The following is an 18,344-nucleotide window of genomic DNA, read 5'->3' on the forward strand; positions in this document are numbered from 1 at the left end:
TGAAGTTTTGAGTCTCCTGTATTTTACTTACCTAACATTTTCCCAACAAGTCTTCAACCCATTTCTCTGTATTTTTATATGCACACACACTCTCTCTCTCTTCTTTTTTTTGAACGGAAATTTCCAATCTCATGATGACGTGTTTTATTTTAGAAATATGTTCATCCACATAACAATTGGATATTGATATTAAGAGTGTAATTAAATTAAGGACAGTTCATTCTGACCCCATTAAATTAAGGACACTTCAATATTGGATTACGGTTAAAGACAGTTAATGAATGTGTAGAGTTGCTGCTGCTATTTGGTCTAGTAAGCCATAAAATCCATCCTTCTCTTTCTTTTTACTTTTTTTATTTTATACAAACGATATTCTATTTAATCTAATCTAAACTACGAATAGGGAGATTCGAGCGTAGGGAGCACATATGTTCTAGCAAACTTGGCTAAGCCCATGTCTACATCTGTCTTTTCCTTTTTTGGTTCTGATAAAAAGCATCACTCTCTTTTTCTTTTGGCCCTGACTGATAAAAAGCATCACTCTTTTTTCTTCTGGGTCTGCTAAAAAGCATCACTCATTCATACCAAAAAGATAACAGATTTGTTTGGCCTCCCATAATAGCACAATGGTGGTTCGGTGGGGAAATAAATGTTTGCAACTGCTGCTATTCAGAGCCCATAAAGTCCTTTTGGATTTGCAGGCATTGGTTAAAGAAAATATGTAACTGCTTAAATCTGTGCAGTGAGCCACAATATACATACAAATTCACATTATTTCACTTGGGATTTTAAGGATTTTCTGTTTTGGTGCTGATTTGAAGGAAATTTTAAGTGAACTAGTGTAATTCATTATTGCTGGTCTTCAATCATTGCATTCATGTTTTCTAAAACCATGACAGTTCTCTCCACATGCTTTAAAAGCACCCCATAGATCTTGTTTTTGATCCTCACACAAGCTTCCAATTCAGAATCATCTTTGTTGACAATCACATCTAACCAGTCACCAACCTTCTTAATCTGGCACATCATTTCAGCTACATGATTGTCTGATTCCATGGAAACAGTTTTGCTCTTGACTTCATCCAAGTAACTCTCAAAGGCAGCCAAAAACCATTTTCTACATTCATCATGCAAGCAGTTTTCCAGGTCTGCAGCTGCAGATAAAGCACTTCCCTTCACCCAATCTTGTGAATTTTCCTTCTCTATGGCCAATCCAAAATGAGCATCACTTTTATGCTTGATTTTAACTATACATGTACCCTTTGGTTTACCATCACCGTGAGTTTTACTTGATTTATGAGACTTGTGTTTAACCTCCATTGAAACACTACCAGGGCCAGAAGGTGGGGTAATAAGATCAGCTGCCAAAGCAGTTTTGATCCATGAAGTTGCATTTTTCTTTCGGTCCAGTGCAAGTACCAATGCTTCCCCGATGGAAGCAGGGCTGCTTGAATTTTTTTCATTAGCTTTTAGAGGACTAATGTTGGTCAAGGACTGAACAATCAATCGAGTTCGAGCCAGGTCATCTTGTAGGTCGAAAAATTTGTTTACTGATGGCTGCTGTTCCTCCCTCTTGGCTGACTGGAGTTCTGAGTATGTGCTGAAAAAGTAACAAGAAAAAAGAAAATCAGTAAAGCAAAATAGATACCAAATCAATAGAAATTTCACATTTTTCACATCCATCATTCATTAAGGAAAACAGACTTGATAAGTGTGTTGCAGAACTCTGCATAAGCATATCTTAGCGCACCTTAGACATTTAAGCAAACTCTCAGCAGCAGAAGCCTCTTGCAAAGCCTCCACTGCAGCAAGCACAGCAGCATCCCTGTGTCTTCGTACCTCCTGCACAGCAAATATGACATTTCTAGCTCAAACAGCTAGGAATTAATCAACGGTGAGGAACAGGCATCGTAAAGTTAAGTGAATCACACAATACCTTGCCAAGTTTCACTAGTGTTGGGGAGAGGGAGTTCCACACTATCTTACTTTCTGACCATTTAGTATCATTAGCCGGATTAAACAACGATGGTGGCTCTAAGGACTGCTCACAATTTTTCGCTGAGACGGAGATCCTACAGTTGGAATTTTTAACAGATTTCTTAGCTATATCATCACTAATTCTTCTTGTTTTGGGACCTGACTTGTCATCTGAACTGTGACACTTAGCAGAACGAACTGGAGAAGCCTGTCAAGGCAGAAAGAGGAAAAAATATTTGATTAGGAAAATTGATGATTGATTCATGGTGATTTTGAAAAGCAAAACAAACTAGAAAACTAAAATGTCCCTGGAGCCGTACAAACTCATTTTAAAAACAAATTAAGTAAATTTTGTTCTTAAAATTTTCGTAATCACTGAACTTAACAATGAAGAAACAAGCAAATAACAAGCTCAAGCAGCGGACAGTAGTAAATCATCAGACAAAAGAGGTATTTGTGGCATGACAAATCTAATTACATATGCTTATAATACTAAAGGAAAATGATTGCTCAGTATTATGACAAGTAGAATTCATGGTTTCCTGCCTTAAAAGAGATAAAATTCATCGTTTAGGGCCAGCAGTACAATCAGTGAAATACATTTGCAGCCATCTACAATGACAGAGTTCTGTCCAAACAATGGTTAAGTCAAATTCTTCGTTCACTTACTGTTATTTACACCAACTTTAAATCATTTGCTGAAAGTTCATGCTGATTAACAGAGAATAAACTGGCGTACTTGTAGTAAATTTTACACTAACTTTCTCTAAATTATTCATCAAATTTCTAATTAGCAGGCCAAAAATGCCAAAAATCATTCCAACTAAATGGTACTCAAGTCAAATAGTTTCTGTTTAAAGGAATATGAGTTAAAAGAAGAAGCAGTGAGACACTCACACGAGCACTGCAGCTACGTCGACCAGTTGGCTTCATCCCATGCTTGACAACTAGGGAGTCTGCAACTTGTTCTGCCCCATTCCAGCTCTTTCTCTTCACTGTCAGCACAGACGAAGAAGAAGACAATGTCCTATCAGAATCACTATCTTTCTCTACAAAACTGGAGCTTATTTTTCTAAACCCCCTTGTCACAACACGCATTTCCCTCTCACCCACATCACAATTTCCAGGCCTAGAGGCCCTTTTCTTCTCACTTGGGCAGGACTTGGAGGCACTTAAAGATCGATATCTGCCCCGAGGCTTCTTCTCCACACCTCTATCCTTCTCGATTACTAAATCAGATGCCCCTCTAGAACTCACCAACTTATCTATAGCAAAAAGATAGGCAGGATTTCCAACACAGGGAAATCGACCCGGGAGAGGCCTTATACCTTTAAGCACTGGCACCGGGTGTGCTGCCTCCAACTTTTCGACAAATATCAACTGCCCAAGTTGCAGTTGGTTGCAAAGAACCATGTCATCCTGTTCTTGAAGCAAAGACACAAACATGGCATGTGAAGAATCTGAAACCTTCAAGTAAAACCCCTGATTAGGCCAAAGATCATCCTCTGCCAACACAGGAATGATGCTTCTGATTTGTAGTAACACGGGCTTTCGGTCGTTCGAGGCCTTTCTGGAACTTCCCATTTCTTCAACAAGCTTCACCAGAACCCCTGTACCCAGAGTTGCCATTTTCTTGGACAGAAAGAGAAAGAAAGAGAGAGAAAACAAAAGAAAGTACAAGAAAGTTACTGTTTTTTTCTCTACACAAACAATATTATAGTCACAAGTCACTTTCTTTGAATCTTTTTGGATGAAACTCAATGGCGACTGTGTCAAAAGCATGAAAATCTGACATGGGTTTTCGTCAATGGATTACTCAGATGCTGAAATAAAATTAAAATTTAAAAAAAAATCCAAAAAAGAAGGAAAATGAAGAAATTCAAAAGGATGAAATTGCTGTAGAAGGTTAAAGAAGAAGGACCCAAGAGAAAGATGGGTAACTACTTTGGGACTGTAATTAGAGAAAGCCGGATTGTTCTCTGAAAATTGAAGTTTGTGCTCTGGAAATCTATAAAATCGCCATGGCAAGGTGGAACATGGAGAGGTAGTTAAAACCGTTACGCTTGTGGAGTTAGAGCTGCATTGGATAAGTCATAAGTGTTGCGTTGGGTTGGGTGAAAAGAAAATTGGGCTTGAAAGCTTTGTCCAGACAGAATGCTATAAAGCCATTGGGGGCCTAAGGAAATGGCCTTAATGTTTCTTTTTTCTTTTTTCTTTTGTTTTTTTCTGGTCTCATATCTTATACAATGTTTGAAGATCTTTTTAATTTTTGTAAATTTGACAGCCATTTTTATTTTTTATTTTATACCAGAAAGAACATGAAAAGAAAAAAAAAAACATACAATTGTCACAAGCAGTAGAATTCTATAGTGAGGACCTTATCTATAATCCTTAGATGATCTCCTATCTTTTAACCGTTAAATTAAAGTGGTTAATTTGATTCATCGATTAAGAGATAAGATCTAATGTAATATCCTTAAATAAGGCCCTCACTAAAGAACGACATCGTCACAAGTATTTGCTCTTTTCAGGAAATTAATTTCAACACAGCCTGAGAAGTATATAGCCCATTGACCCAACCAATGAGCAGCTCTATTGGGAGTTCGGAGGTCCAACAAGATTTTTTTTTTTTTTTTTCAATTAACAAGAGAAAAGCATCCTTTGACATAATAATGGGAACACTAACTCCTAGTGGTGTTGGTTCGAAGGTTGGTACCACATTCTCTACAAAACCCAAAATAATAGGAAGAGATTCTATTTGCACCCAATTTTTTACTCCTAGTGGTCTTGGTGTTTTCTTTTCATATGTACCTATTATTTTTATGCGAGTGATGTACCTCATATACATTTTACCTATTATATGTACCTATTATATATTATGCTGATATTATACATTTTACATACTATGCTGAAATGTAAAATCAAAATCCACTCAACTCCAAAACCCAAATCAAAATCCTAAATAATATCTGAAATTTCATGGATCCTTTTTAACTTGAATTTTATGCAACAATTTCATAATTAAATTCGTAGGCACTATGACTGACGAAGACTTCGACTCGCCTCCATCCCCACTTTCTTTAGCTCAAGTTATTCCGCCTAATCAGACCCGATGCAACGCAGAGAAGCCAAGAACTCGAAGTCATGGTGAGGAGAGCTCGGACTCGGAGGGCCCAAGACGAAGTCCCAACTTCAACATAGGTTTATGGGGTATTTATAGGGTGTTGAGTAGAGGGAAGAATTAAACCTTGCTTGTATACAAAGGGGAAGGATCTCATTTTAATTTATGTCGTGTGTCACCCAAAAGTCAGAGTCGACTCTGGATATATTCGAACTTGAGTGCAATGGCACATTATTTTGATCAACTGGCATGTCTGACTTATGCGCTTTCAATGTCAACTTGCTTGCATATGCCCCTTTGGTTTTTGTATATATGCACTGCAATCATCATCTTGGGCGTTGAATATCACATGGTTCTTTAACATAATGCAAATTGCAATCATCATCTTGTAAACATTAATTATAGCAACTGGACAGTAATGTCAACCCTGGCAGAATTAAAGAAATTTCTTTAAACACAAAGATTATCTTGATCTTTGCAATATAAAAAATGTATAATGGGTAATGGAATCCAGCACGTTAACTGATCAAATTGCAACTTTCATCTAAACTAAACTGAACGAAGTTGACTTTAGACTTGCATTTTGCATATAAGGCTACTAATTATAGCTTCGGTGCATTAATTGAGAGAAAGAGAGAGATGTGGAGTGCATTGACATCTTCTTCTTCTTCTTCTTATGTTGCTGCTGCTGCTGATTCTGATACTGATATCCCCCCTCTTCAAGAAAAGTATGATGTGTTTATTAGTTTCAGAGGTGAGGAAACCCGCCGTACTATTCTCAGCCATCTCAGTGTTGGTTTATGTGGGAAGAAAATCGAGACCTACATAGATGACAGGCTTGTGAGAGGAGATGAAATTGCATGCACCTGCCCTTCTCGAAGCAATCGAGAGATCAGCAATTTCGGTAATCATTTTCTCAAAAAACTATGCCTCTTCTACTTGGTGTCTGGATGAACTTGTGCATATACTAGAATGCAAGGAAAAAAATGGCCAGTTGGTTATACCCATTTTTTTCAACATCAGCCCATCAGATGTACGGAATCAACGGGGGAGTTATGCACTTGCACTTCGTCAACTTGAAAAACGTTTCAGAGACAGTATCGACAAGGTGCATAAGTGGAGGGCTGCTTTGACGCAAGCATCCAATCTAGCTGGGTTTGATGATTCAGAAAAAACAGAGTAACTAATTCTGTAACTCGTATTGACTTCTAGTTGTGTGTGTGAGAGAAACCCCCAACCCTGTAGTTACTAAAAAACAACCCATAACGGTATTTTTTTTTTGGTGAAACCATAACGGTATTTTGGTGAATGACAATAGTGCAAATACAAATAAATTTTTTTTTAGTTGCTATTTTTAACCATCATTAAATAATCTAATGGTACATCTCTTTTCAAATATCGTAACTATATTTACTTAAATTGAAGATTTTTCATGGTGTGTTTATCCAGATTGTAATTTTGGTTAATAAATCGCAACCATGTTTGCTTAAGTTATAAAATAGCCATATCCAAATTTCCCAAAGTGCAGGTTGGATTCAAAATACCTCTAACTAGAGTAGTAGGGGTGATAAGATGATTGCTTTAAATTTCATGTCCCAATCAGTGATGATATTTAGTCAAGCATAATTAGAAGAAAAGGCAAGTTTTGAATAGAGCGGCGCATAATATTGCGGCGTTTGTGTCCAAGTACGACACTTATCACTAGTGGAATGTAGTAGTGCTTGAATGATTGTTTAATACTCTTGCCTCCCATGTAAATGATTTCATTCGCTTATCGTTTGACAAAAATAAAATCTGTAAATTTCAAGGAAATGTAATTTTCAAGCGAAAGTTTTAAACCTTGATGCTTTTACGTGGCACATTTCCCAATCGTCCTTTTAGGTTTGCAGTTTCTTCTAAGGCACCCTTTCATCCATCACTCTCCCTAAACCTTTTCCTAGTTTGCTTGAGATGAATACTTGCCTCTGTGTGTGCTTGGCAACTAGTGGCTAACTTTTCAATCTGTTAGGTGAAAATTAAAGTTGAAACAAGAAATGACCATAAAGATAATGGGAAATTTCATATTTTGCATCCCCATTAATTGGAGCTTAATTGAAAGGACTTACCATCACACAAAATGATTTCATCATGAAGCACAGAATGCTAGAGCTCTATAGTTTCACTTATGGATTCCTTGTGTCGGCTTAAACCCAAAAAATAAAAAATAATGCAAAAATCTATCATTTTTTAACTTCGTAGAATAGGAATTTTTCAACACCGCGAAAGTCTATAACTTAAAACAAATCTACAAAGTAAGGGACTTATAGCTCAGTCGTTAAGAGCTAAAAGAAAAAATCAGATACATTAAGAGCAAGGGGCTCGTATGATAATCAGATGCATAATTCTTTTTTTATATAATCGGATGCATTATAATTTTTGAATCTGGAATACAAATCCCATAATCAAAAATCAAATCAAATAATCTCCCACAAGTAAAAAGCAAGATCATTTATCATTGGGTTTGCCCTATTTTCTCTTTTCTTTTTCTTTTTCTTTTTCTTTTTGTTATAGACCAAAAGTTATTGCATCTTTGCCGTGGGGTCAAGGGTGTGGATATGGTTGGTTCATGAGTCATGAGCCTCCATGTACATGAGAAGTGCCACTGTGAGAACAAAAGAAGCTTTTGTTTTGCCTAAGCATCATCATAAAGATCATTTGGTACCACCTAAAGCAGAGAAATGGCCTGACATTCTTTCTTTCTCATTTCACAAGCAACAGCCCAGTTATAGCAAAACACATAAATAGTTCATAGTGACTTTGGCCCTTAGCCTTATAGAGCTTCTAGTATAAATAGCAACAATGCCTGCTCTTAAATCCTCAAACCAGTTATAGAGAAAAACAGTATAAACCCAAAAATCAAAGAAGCCATGAAGAACCAAATCCAAATCCTCTTGTTTCTTTCACTTTCATTTCTCCTAATTGTCCCTATTGTTACACAACAATTTGCGTGTGACCAGAAAGCTTCAACAACTAGCAAATTTGCCTTTTGCAACAGAACCTTGTCTTACGAGAACAGAGCCAAGGACCTTGTGTCACGCCTTACTCTCCAAGAAAAGGTGCAGCAGCTAGTAGATGATAGCACAGGCATAGCTCGGCTAGGCGTGCCTGCCTATAAGTGGTGGTCCGAGGCACTTCATGGTGTGTCCGATGTTGGCCCGGGCACAAAGTTTAATGGCACTGTGCCTGGTGCCACTAGTTTCCCAGCAGTGATTCTATCTGCTGCTAGTTTTAATCTGTCATTGTGGTTAAAGATGGGGCAGGTTGTGTCAACTGAGGCAAGAGCCATGTACAATGTTGGTCTAGCCGGGTTGACATATTGGAGCCCGAATGTTAATGTGTTCCGCGACCCTAGATGGGGCCGCGGACAAGAAACACCCGGGGAGGACCCGCTGGTGGTGTCGAATTATGGAGTGAATTATGTCAGGGGTCTGCAAGAAGTGAGTGAAGGAAAAAAGGCTGGTGGTGATAGGCTAAAGGTCTCAAGTTGTTGCAAGCATTACACGGCTTATGATGTGGATAACTGGAAAGGCGTCGATCGATTTCACTTTGATGCACAGGTATATACACCCTGCTAGCTAGTCTCTTCTTTTTTGATAGATTTATTTGGTCTTACAGTGACATCTTGATTCAATATTAGGAAAAGTTTGGAGGAACTTTAGTAAATAAGGGGAACTTGTTCTTCTGTGGCTTGATATTCTCACAACAAAAAGAAAGAAAAAAAAGATGGGGTAATCATATTACATTATTTTCCTTAATTATTGATTTCAAGAAGAATAAATGATATTTATATTCACAAGGGGATCTATCTTTTTTAAAATGCCAGGAGTTTTTGTTATAAACAACTATTTTCTTGGGTCAATACTCAATGGAGATTAAACAAAAAAAGCATTAATCATATTTTATATTCATAATTCATCTTTCTTAAGACACAAGAAAGTTAGGGTACAAATGACCATATTCTTGCTGCTGGAGTGAATTGCAGGTGACAAAGCAGGACCTGGAGGATACGTATCAGCCACCCTTCAAAAGTTGTGTAGAGGAGGGCCATGTCAGCAGTGTGATGTGTTCATACAATAGGGTCAACGGGATTCCCACTTGCGCTGACCCGAACCTCCTCGAAGGGGTAATCAGAGATCAATGGGGTCTTGATGGGTAATTTTCTTGCCTCTCAAGCTTTAGAGGTGTAATTTAATCTTAGCTTATGCAAATGTGATCCTAAATTTTCAATTTCATCAACAATAGCTGGTTTTTATCACCTAACCCTTATGGTCCTTGTGCCTGACGGACTGTTCTTTTTTTCTTTTTTTTTTTGTGCTCGTATGAGCAGATATATTGTTTCAGATTGCGACTCAATCGAGGTATATTATAATGCCATCCATTACACTGCAACACCTGAGGATGCTGTAGCCCTTGCCTTGAAAGCAGGTACTGGAATTGCAGCCAAAAAGTTGTGAGCATTTTGTGAGAAATCAAAAGTACCTCAACAAGAGCTTTATAATTGATCTTACATCATGTGTTACAATGTGATCATGTAGGTCTGAACCTGAATTGTGGGAAATTTTTAGGACAGTACACAGAGAATGCGGTTAACTCAAAAAAAGTGGATGTATCTGTGATAGATCAATCCTTGATATACAACTACATAGTATTGATGAGGCTTGGATTCTTTGATGGTGACCCTAAATTGCTCCAGTTTGGAAAACTTGGTCCGTCTGATGTGTGCAGCAACGATCACAAGAATTTGGCACTTGATGCTGCTAAGCAAGGCATAGTTTTGCTAGACAACAAGGGAGCTCTTCCTTTGTCCTCCAAAAAAATCAATAACTTGGCTATTGTTGGACCTAATGCAAATGCCACTGATGTTATGATAAGCAACTATCAAGGCATACCATGTAGCTATACTAGCCCTTTACAAGGGCTACAGAAGTATGTCTCTGCCTTGAAATATGAGCCCGGGTGTAACAATGTGAAATGTACTGAAGAGAGCCTTATTGAGGCAGCGGCTCAGGCTGCTGCCACAGCTGATGCAGCAGTGGTGGTAGTAGGACTGGATCAGTCCATTGAAGCAGAGGGGCTAGACAGAGAGACCTTGACATTACCAGGGTTTCAAGAGAAGCTTGTAAACCAAGTTGTTAATGCAACAAAAGGAACAGTCATTTTGGTTATTATGTCAGCTGGCCCAATTGATGTTTCTTTTGCCAAAAATGTGACAAAGATAGGAGGGATAATTTGGGTAGGATATCCAGGTCAAGCTGGAGGAGATGCCATAGCTCAAGTCATATTTGGAGACTACAATCCAGGTTAATTTTGACCCTCTTTAATCTCTAAAGTGTTTCAATATGAGATTAGGCTTCAAATAATGGTAAAATTTGTCTCAGGGTTATCGATTTGTTTAACTGATCATAAGTGGTTTTTTTTTTTTTTACCACAATGTGTAGCTGGAAGAACACCTTTTACATGGTACCCTAAGGAGTATGCAGACCAAGTGCAAATGACAGACATGAACATGAGAGCCAACACAAGCAGAAACTTCCCTGGAAGAACATACAGATTCTACACTGGCAAAACCATCTATGAGTTTGGCCATGGCCTAAGCTATTCAACATTCACCAAGTTCATAATATCAGCACCTTCCATTGTGCGCATCCACTCAACTCCCATTTCCAGCCCACATGTTAGCCTTCTTGTTTCCAACTCCACCACTGAACCGGTTTTGAATCCTGCTTCCAGAAGCCCCTTCATTGACATATCAAGAGTGCAGTGCCAGAAACTAAAATTTGACCTAGTTGTTGGTGTGACGAACAACGGACCAAGGGACGGAGGCCACGTGGTGCTAGTGTTCTGGAAACCGGCAAGCTTGGGGACGTTGGTTGGAGCACCAAACCTGCAGCTGGTGGATTTTCAGAGGGTGGAGGTGAAGAACAGGCAGGCAAAGCTTGTAACCATGAGGGTGGATGTGTGCAAGAGACTGAGCCTTGTGGATAGAGAAGGAAAGAGGAAGTTGGCCACTGGAAAGCACACAATTCTGGTTGGTTCTCCTAGTGAGTACCAAGTGAAGCACATTCTCAATTTTAGGCTGGCTAGTAAAGCAGAAGCGAGGGAGGCTTTTTAACTTTATAATTAACAACATCTAATTAGCTATTTACTTGCAGCTAGTAAATAAGCAAAATAGCTCTGCAACAGTAAGAATCATATGATAGAGATTTACTATTTCAAGGGTGTAATGCAAATTTTATTGTAAAAAGATCTATAAAGTGAGGATACCAAAAAAAAAAAGTAAATAAAAGGATTGGTGTATTTCTATCTCGGGCTTTGAATTCTTCTGGAACATGTATAACAAAAGTTGTCCTACCATGAAAAATATGCAGACCAATAATGTGGCATTCTGTGTGCAGCTAAACTGAAGCTACACATGAGAAATTCATGCTTGACAGACAATCGTAGATGAACGTGTGGATCGCACAGTGTGTATCCCACTCATGAATAGTTCAATACAACATGCATGCGTGAACGATTAATGTTAGCTAAATTCCTTAGAATTGTACATGTCATGTTCGCCGTTATCTAATAGATAAATATATTTTAAAGTTGGATGCACTCAAAAACATCTTGATTACTTTGTTTCAAGTTTCAACTACCCTTCAACCAGCTCACTTTTTGGCCAAGCTTCTTGTTTGAGACCATTTCAGCATAATTCAATTCACATTAATGCTTGATAGTTATGTGTATCAATCAAATTCAGCTACGTACCTTTGACTTTAATTAAGGTCTTGGGTCCAGATTTGGGAGTTTTGGAAAGCACAGGGAAACTCCCTCTACCTGTATATGTCATGCACATTCCTGAAAGAAAACCAATGATTAGCAAAAGGCCCCTTATGCATTACAAAACCAATAAACAAATCACAATTGTGAAAACTACAAGTATCTCTCTATGAATTGAAGCATTTAAAATACAAAAAGTTGTTAGCACCATACTTAATTGCAATAAACTGTGGGCAAAGCCCATCATTTCCATTAATTGCTATTAAATGTCAAAGAAAGATGAACCAATTTGTGTTTTAAAAGTCAAAGAAAATAAATTTAAAAAATGGGTTAAGACTCCCTCTGTAAGTCCTCAAAGAGGTCTTGGTATGTCCTGGTTCAGAGATGGGGTAACATCCGCTTCCCGTAAACCTTTGCTCATGCAAAATGAAAAAAATTCAAAGAAAACACAAACAAACAAACCAAATGAGTTTTGAGTTCTTTAATTTTGTTCTAACTTCATTCAAGCACGAGTTCATAGTGCCAAAAGTTGCCAAGCCCCCAATACCAAGTCAAGAAAATAATACTAGGTCAAGCAAAATATATTTAAATTTTCTTTCTTTAGCTAGTGGGATTTATCTGTTTAATCCTTTTCGATCCAATCCATTTGAATTTTACGCGTATAGCCGCCTAACCCTACTGGATTTATTTGGATTATGCCAATGTAGCTAAGCTAGCTATGCCAACATATGCTTCACAAAGTCAAAAAGCTCAAAGCCATCACAATCCCGCCAATTGTCCCACGACACGCTATCCTGTTTCATATCGAAAAGTCAAACATGAAGACCCTACGTTTCAAAGAAAACCCAGATTGAAATTACCCTCAAGTCCCCAACAGAAGCACAATATTTTCCCCTAGTCAAAGGGCACGACCGTCATTTCACATATATTACCTGCCTTACTTGCACCGGTTTCCTTCACGTTGCGCCTCCCGGCAAAAGTAGTATATAAGTCTTTGCTTCTCCAGGACTTTGTATCACATACATTATATCAAGATTCAAAAGCACCAGAGCTAGATCAATTATTATCAACAACAAGACAAGAAGAAGAGAAAGAAGAGGCAAAGCCAAGCAAACAGAATGGAAGGCTTAATTCCATTTCTTTTTCATGCCCTGAAGAAGCAAAGGCCACAACACAGGTATAGGTCCTTTTCTCAGAGCAACTCCTCCAACCGCAGCTATCATCTCCTTATGAGTGGCCAGGATTCATTAGAGGGCTCCTCTCATCGCCGGACACGATCCGAATTTCAGCCTCCTGTTAGTACCGCTGGCTTCTTTGAGCAGCGGCCGGGAAATGAATTTGTTCATTCGCGGAGCCTCAAGGAAGAAGGTGGTGTTTCTGCTGCTCCTTCGGTGCTCATTGGATCATCAAAGATGGGTGCCTATCCTTACCAGGTCTCTAATGTGGGTATGGCTAAAAGGAAATGAAAGATTCAATCCGAATAATATTTCATTGATTTTTTGTTTTTCCTTTTGGTATAAGAACGAAGTGTTCAATCCAATGCTTGTAGTTCAGTTCTTGTAAAAGTTTAATGTTAATTGAGCAATGATAATGTATTTTAATTGTTAATAATATTGGTCAACTGTAGATTCTGAGATTGATTGTCTTGTGTGCTTGTTTTTATTATAATACAATTGATGTAACAAAGGGTCAAGCAGGAGCCACGTGATAGTGTATAGATTTTTTTTATTTAACGAGAAATTATTTTATAAAACTATTTTTACAACGGAATAATTCACCTGCAACAAAATTACGTACATTATTCCAATGAGTTAACCACTATTAAGAATTAAATTTACCGCAAAAATATACCGTCATCGTATTTATGTGAGTTAAACTTGAATCATGTTCCAACTAAATTGGGATGGAATAGGCCGAAGACTAATAAGTCAACTTATATATGTGGTGTACTGATAGTTACCCAAAGAAACCCCGGTATCTTATTATAAACAAAGGGTAAAAACGTCATTACAGGTATATGACCTGCCGGCGAAGGCAAGTTGTAGAATAAGTCTTTCCTTCTTGAGGACTTTGTGACGCATAAATTTCAAAGAGGTGCAGAGCTCCAATAATTTTTTGTGGTCAGCAACAACAAGACAAGAAGAAAGAAGAGGCAAACTTAGCGATGGATCTAGGCAGGCAAAAAATGGAAGGCTTAATTCCATATCTTTATCGCGCCATCAAGAAGCAAAGACCTCAACGCAGGCACCGGTCATCCATTACTGAGAGCATCTCCACCCATGCTAGTTACCATCGCTTGATGAGTGGCCATGATGTCTTAGAGGGCTCATCTCTTCGTCGAACACCGCCGGAAGTTATTCGTTTTCGTAGCTTCGAGGAAGAAGGTGGTGCCTCTGCTGCTCCTCCAGGCCACATTAGATCATCAAAGTGTTCAAAGGTGGAGCTTCAGTCATAACGGTGCAGTTCATTTCTTGTAAGAGTTTCATGTTCTATCAATGATATTGAATTTTGATGCTTAATGTTAGTGAAATTGAAACTTTGAGAGATGATTAAAGCAGTGATTTAAATTTGGGATGATTTGAAATTTGAATGTCATAATGTTTGTTTGTTTGTGTGCTCCTACAATTGCCAACCAAGCACCAAGTAACAACCATGCCCAAAATGGCATTGGATTTTTCTGTCAAAGTTGTCAATGATGCAATGTCATTATCCCACCTAAACTAAAATGGACAGATTTGGACCAATTAATTGCAAAACAAAAGAAAGGAAAAAACTAAAATGGGGTTGCTAGGGACTAAAAACAAACAATCCGGCGTTTAATATCCCACCTACCTATAGAAAAATTAAAACCTTGTAAGAGGTTAGGGTTTTGAATCCAAGATCGAGATCCAAAGGTTTGAAGGGGTCTGAGGTTTGAGTTTGATCTCATGTTAATGAAACATGGCATATGTTAGTATGTTTTAGCACGAAAATAATCTTATTCAATTTAATCAATGTTGTTCCATCTCTCTTTTGTGATAATTTTATTTGTATTGTTTTGGCTTAGTTTCAAGCTTTATCTTTTTTTTTTTATTGTTCTGAGTTTGCAATGTTAGTTGGGATGCCTATGCTAGAGTTTCTTCGGTCCTGCGTGATTGTTAGTGGAGACGCACCAAGTTGTCTTAATTTTAATGTTAGATTTCTCCAGACTCCATTATTGTAATGGTGCTTTATGGCTAGTTTGTATTGACCATTTGTCGGTGTGGCAGAGCCACTCCTAGGCCTGGAGTGGCCCTGACCCCTCCAAATTTTTATCTCTCCTCTATTATATTATATATAATATATAGAATTTGTAATAAACCACTTATAATTTAAGTTAAAGTTCCCTCTAAAACAAATTAGACATAACTAAATTAGAAATATTTAGCTCTAAACATGTAATTATTGAATACTTATGTATTTTATACTTCGACCCCCCTAACTTTACAATTCTAGCTCCACCCATGCCCTTTGTGGCTAGTGACTTTTTTAACTCAATTATGAATGCAAATTCTAGAATTTCTCAAAAAAAAAGAAAAAAAAAAGGTAAGGATCCAATTGATCCAATCTAGCATGCCAAACAAAACATTAGCATTCATCATGATATATATAATTAGTAATCACTCATTAATACATAAACTTTCAAAGGAGAATAGCTGAGTTCCCGTCTACCCTCACTACTACAAAAAGGGCAAAAGACGACCAGAAAAAGACGACGGTAGAACAAAAAACCGTCGTTGTTTTTAAAAAGACGACGGTAACAAAAAACCGTCGTGGATAAGTGACTTAAACAACTAAAAAATGGAGATACTGTTGAGAATATTTTTATAACGACGCACACAAATAAAAAAGCGTCGTCTTATTAAAAGGCTTTTCTTCAGAGTTAAAATCTGACCAAAAAACAACGACAGCAGGTATGACAAGCGTCGTCTTTTAAAAATCAAGTGTCCTTTTTTTGGTAAAGACATGGTTGTTTTGAAAGAACTGTCGTCTATTATATGTAAAGATGACGGTTTTTTTTATAAAAAGGGTCGTCTATTATTAAGTAAAGACGACGGTTTTTTATAAAAAAGGTCATCTATTATTAAGTAAAGACGACCCTTTTTATATGAAAAGGGTCGTCTATTATGAAGTAAAGACGACCCTTTTTATATAAAAAGGGTCGTCTATTATATGTAAAGACGACGGTTTTTTTATAAAAAGGGTTGTCTATTATTAAGTAAAGACGACGGTTTTTTTATAAAAAGGGTCGTGTATTATGAAGTAAAGATGACAATTTTTTTTAAAAAGACTCGTCTATTATGAAGTAAAGATGACGGTTTTTTTTTAAAAAGGGTCGTCTATTATGAAGTAAAGATGACGGTTTTTTTAAAAAAGAGTCGTCTATTATGAAGTAAAGATGACGGTTTGTTTTTAAAAAGGGTCGTCTATTGTAAAGTAAAGATGACGGTTTTTTTAAAACGGTTATTTCAACTCTGATTTTGATGATTTTTTACAGCTACACTCCTTGACCCTATATGAATACAATGACTGCATTCGATCGTCATTTTAAAATATTTACACTAGTGGATACCACAAAATCTTATGTTATATTTAATGAAAGTATAAATAAACTCTTAATTGTTAGTGAATATATTGTTTTGATGGCATACGCATTCTACGAAACTAGTTTCAATGATCCAACCGTCAAACTTGTTTGTTTACACATCGAGATCATATACGCCAAAAATCGGAAAAAATAAATAAATCAAAGATCAAGTAACGGGACAAAACATTTCGACGGTTATAAACGAAAAATCAAGATTTAACGGTTATTTCAACTCTGATTTTGATGATTTCTTGACCCTATATGAATACAATGACTGCATTCGATCGTCAATTTAAAATATTTACACTAGTGGATACCACAAAATCTTAAGTTATATTTAATGAAAGTATAAATAAACTCTTAATTGTTAGTGAATATATTGTTTTGATGGCATACGCATTCTATGAAACTAGTTTCAACGATCCAACCGTCAAACTTGTTTGTTTACACTTCGAGATCATATACACCAAAAATCGGAAAAAAATAAATAAATAAGAGATCAAGTAACAGGACAAAACATTTCGACGGTTATAAACGAAAAATCAAGATTTAACGGTTATTTCAACTCTGATTTTGATGATTTCTTGACCCTATATGAATACAATGACTGCATTCGATCGTCAATTTAAAATATTTACACTAGTGGATACCACAAAATCTTATGTTATATTTAATAAAAGTATAAATAAACTCTTAATTGTTAGTGAATATATTGTTTTGATGGCATACGCATTCTACGAAACTAATTTCAACGATCCAACCGTCAAACCTGTTTGTTTACACATCGAGATCATATACGCCAAAAATCGGAAAAAAAAAAAATCAGAGATCAAGTAATGGGACAAAACATTTCGACGGTTATAAACGAAAAATCAAGATTTAATGGTTATTTTAACTCCGATTTTGATGATTTTTTACAGCTACACTCCTTGACCCTATATGAATACAATGACTCAATTTGATCTTCAATTTAAAATATTTACACTAGTGGATACCACAAAATCTTATGTTGTATTTAATGAAAGTATAAATAAAAAAAGGGTCGTCTATTGTGAAGTAAAGACGACGGTTTTTTAAAAAAAAGGGTCGCCTATTATGGAGTAAAGATGACGCTTTTTAAAAAAAAGGGTCGTCTATTATGAAGTAAAGATGACGGTTTTTAAAAAAAAGGGTCGTCTATTATATGTTAAGATGACGGTTTTTTTATAAAAAGCGTCGTCTTTTAAAACACGCTAAAAATTGGCCGCTTAAGTGAATTCGCGCTCGATAAATTTTCAAATTTTCACCTGTCTTTGAAAACCTTATCTCTCATTAACAAGCTTCGTCTTTTAAAACACGCTAAAAAAAGGCTACTTAAGTGAATTCGCGCTCGACAAATTTTTCAGATTTTCCCCCGTCTCTGAAAACCTTATCTCTCCCTCCTTGAAACCCTCCTGCACTCTCTAAAACACCCTCATGAAACTCTCTACAAAATCATCAAAAAATCGATATCAATGAAGGAGTTGAGAGATTGAGGTGTTCGTAGATCCATAAGATGTAGAGGGAGGTTCTGTATTTGAGAATCAAAGCTGGTTGAAAGGTTTGATTTGAAAGATCTCGACCTTCACTTTCTTCAAAGAAGATCTCGCTCTCAGGCACTCAACTCGCTCATCAAACTCAGCGACTCAATCTAGAAAGACTTATGGAAATCGGTATATATATATATATATGTTTGTTCATGTATTGTGCTAATTTCGTGGGATTTAAGTGAGTTTCTCATTTGGGTTTTTTTATAAATATGCACAGCCGTCCCACAAGGCCTTCGTAATCAAGAAGAAGCTGACGAAGAAGATGAGGCAA

At 36.9% G+C, this 18,344-nt stretch overlaps 3 protein-coding genes and 1 pseudogene across 3 annotated transcripts; 3 read left to right on the forward strand and 1 right to left on the reverse strand.

Moving 5' to 3' along the window:
- Positions 1 to 660: 660 nt before the first annotated feature.
- LOC110763709 (protein CORTICAL MICROTUBULE DISORDERING 6) lies at positions 661 to 4,108 on the reverse strand. Its single transcript, XM_021966552.2, has 4 exons — positions 2,875 to 4,108; positions 1,937 to 2,185; positions 1,751 to 1,842; positions 661 to 1,600 (listed from the first exon to the last, which is right to left on the reverse strand). The coding sequence occupies exons 1-4, from the start codon at positions 3,757 to 3,759 to the stop codon at positions 850 to 852; spliced, it is 1,977 nt and encodes a 658-aa protein (XP_021822244.2). The 5' UTR covers positions 3,760 to 4,108; the 3' UTR covers positions 661 to 849.
- A 1,611-nt stretch (positions 4,109 to 5,719) lies between these two features.
- On the forward strand, positions 5,720 to 6,319 carry LOC110763711 (TMV resistance protein N pseudogene; annotated as a pseudogene).
- Positions 6,320 to 7,833: 1,514 nt separating this feature from the next.
- Positions 7,834 to 11,440, forward strand: LOC110763726 (Glycosyl hydrolase family protein). Its single transcript, XM_021966568.2, has 5 exons — positions 7,834 to 8,694; positions 9,120 to 9,289; positions 9,465 to 9,562; positions 9,673 to 10,437; positions 10,576 to 11,440. The coding sequence occupies exons 1-5, from the start codon at positions 8,005 to 8,007 to the stop codon at positions 11,247 to 11,249; spliced, it is 2,397 nt and encodes a 798-aa protein (XP_021822260.1). The 5' UTR covers positions 7,834 to 8,004; the 3' UTR covers positions 11,250 to 11,440.
- A 1,455-nt stretch (positions 11,441 to 12,895) lies between these two features.
- On the forward strand, positions 12,896 to 13,537 carry LOC148292550 (beta-1,4-xylosidase). Its single transcript, XM_088245454.1, has one exon. It carries the CDS (start codon positions 13,018 to 13,020, stop codon positions 13,363 to 13,365), a length of 348 nt encoding a protein of 115 aa, XP_088101580.1. The 5' UTR covers positions 12,896 to 13,017; the 3' UTR covers positions 13,366 to 13,537.
- The last annotated feature ends 4,807 nt before the right edge of the window (positions 13,538 to 18,344 follow it).

This window comes from Prunus avium, chromosome 8, assembly GCF_965620075.1.
Source record: "Prunus avium chromosome 8, drPruAviu1.hap1.1, whole genome shotgun sequence".
In the NCBI taxonomy this organism is placed as follows: Eukaryota; Viridiplantae; Streptophyta; class Magnoliopsida; order Rosales; family Rosaceae; genus Prunus; species Prunus avium.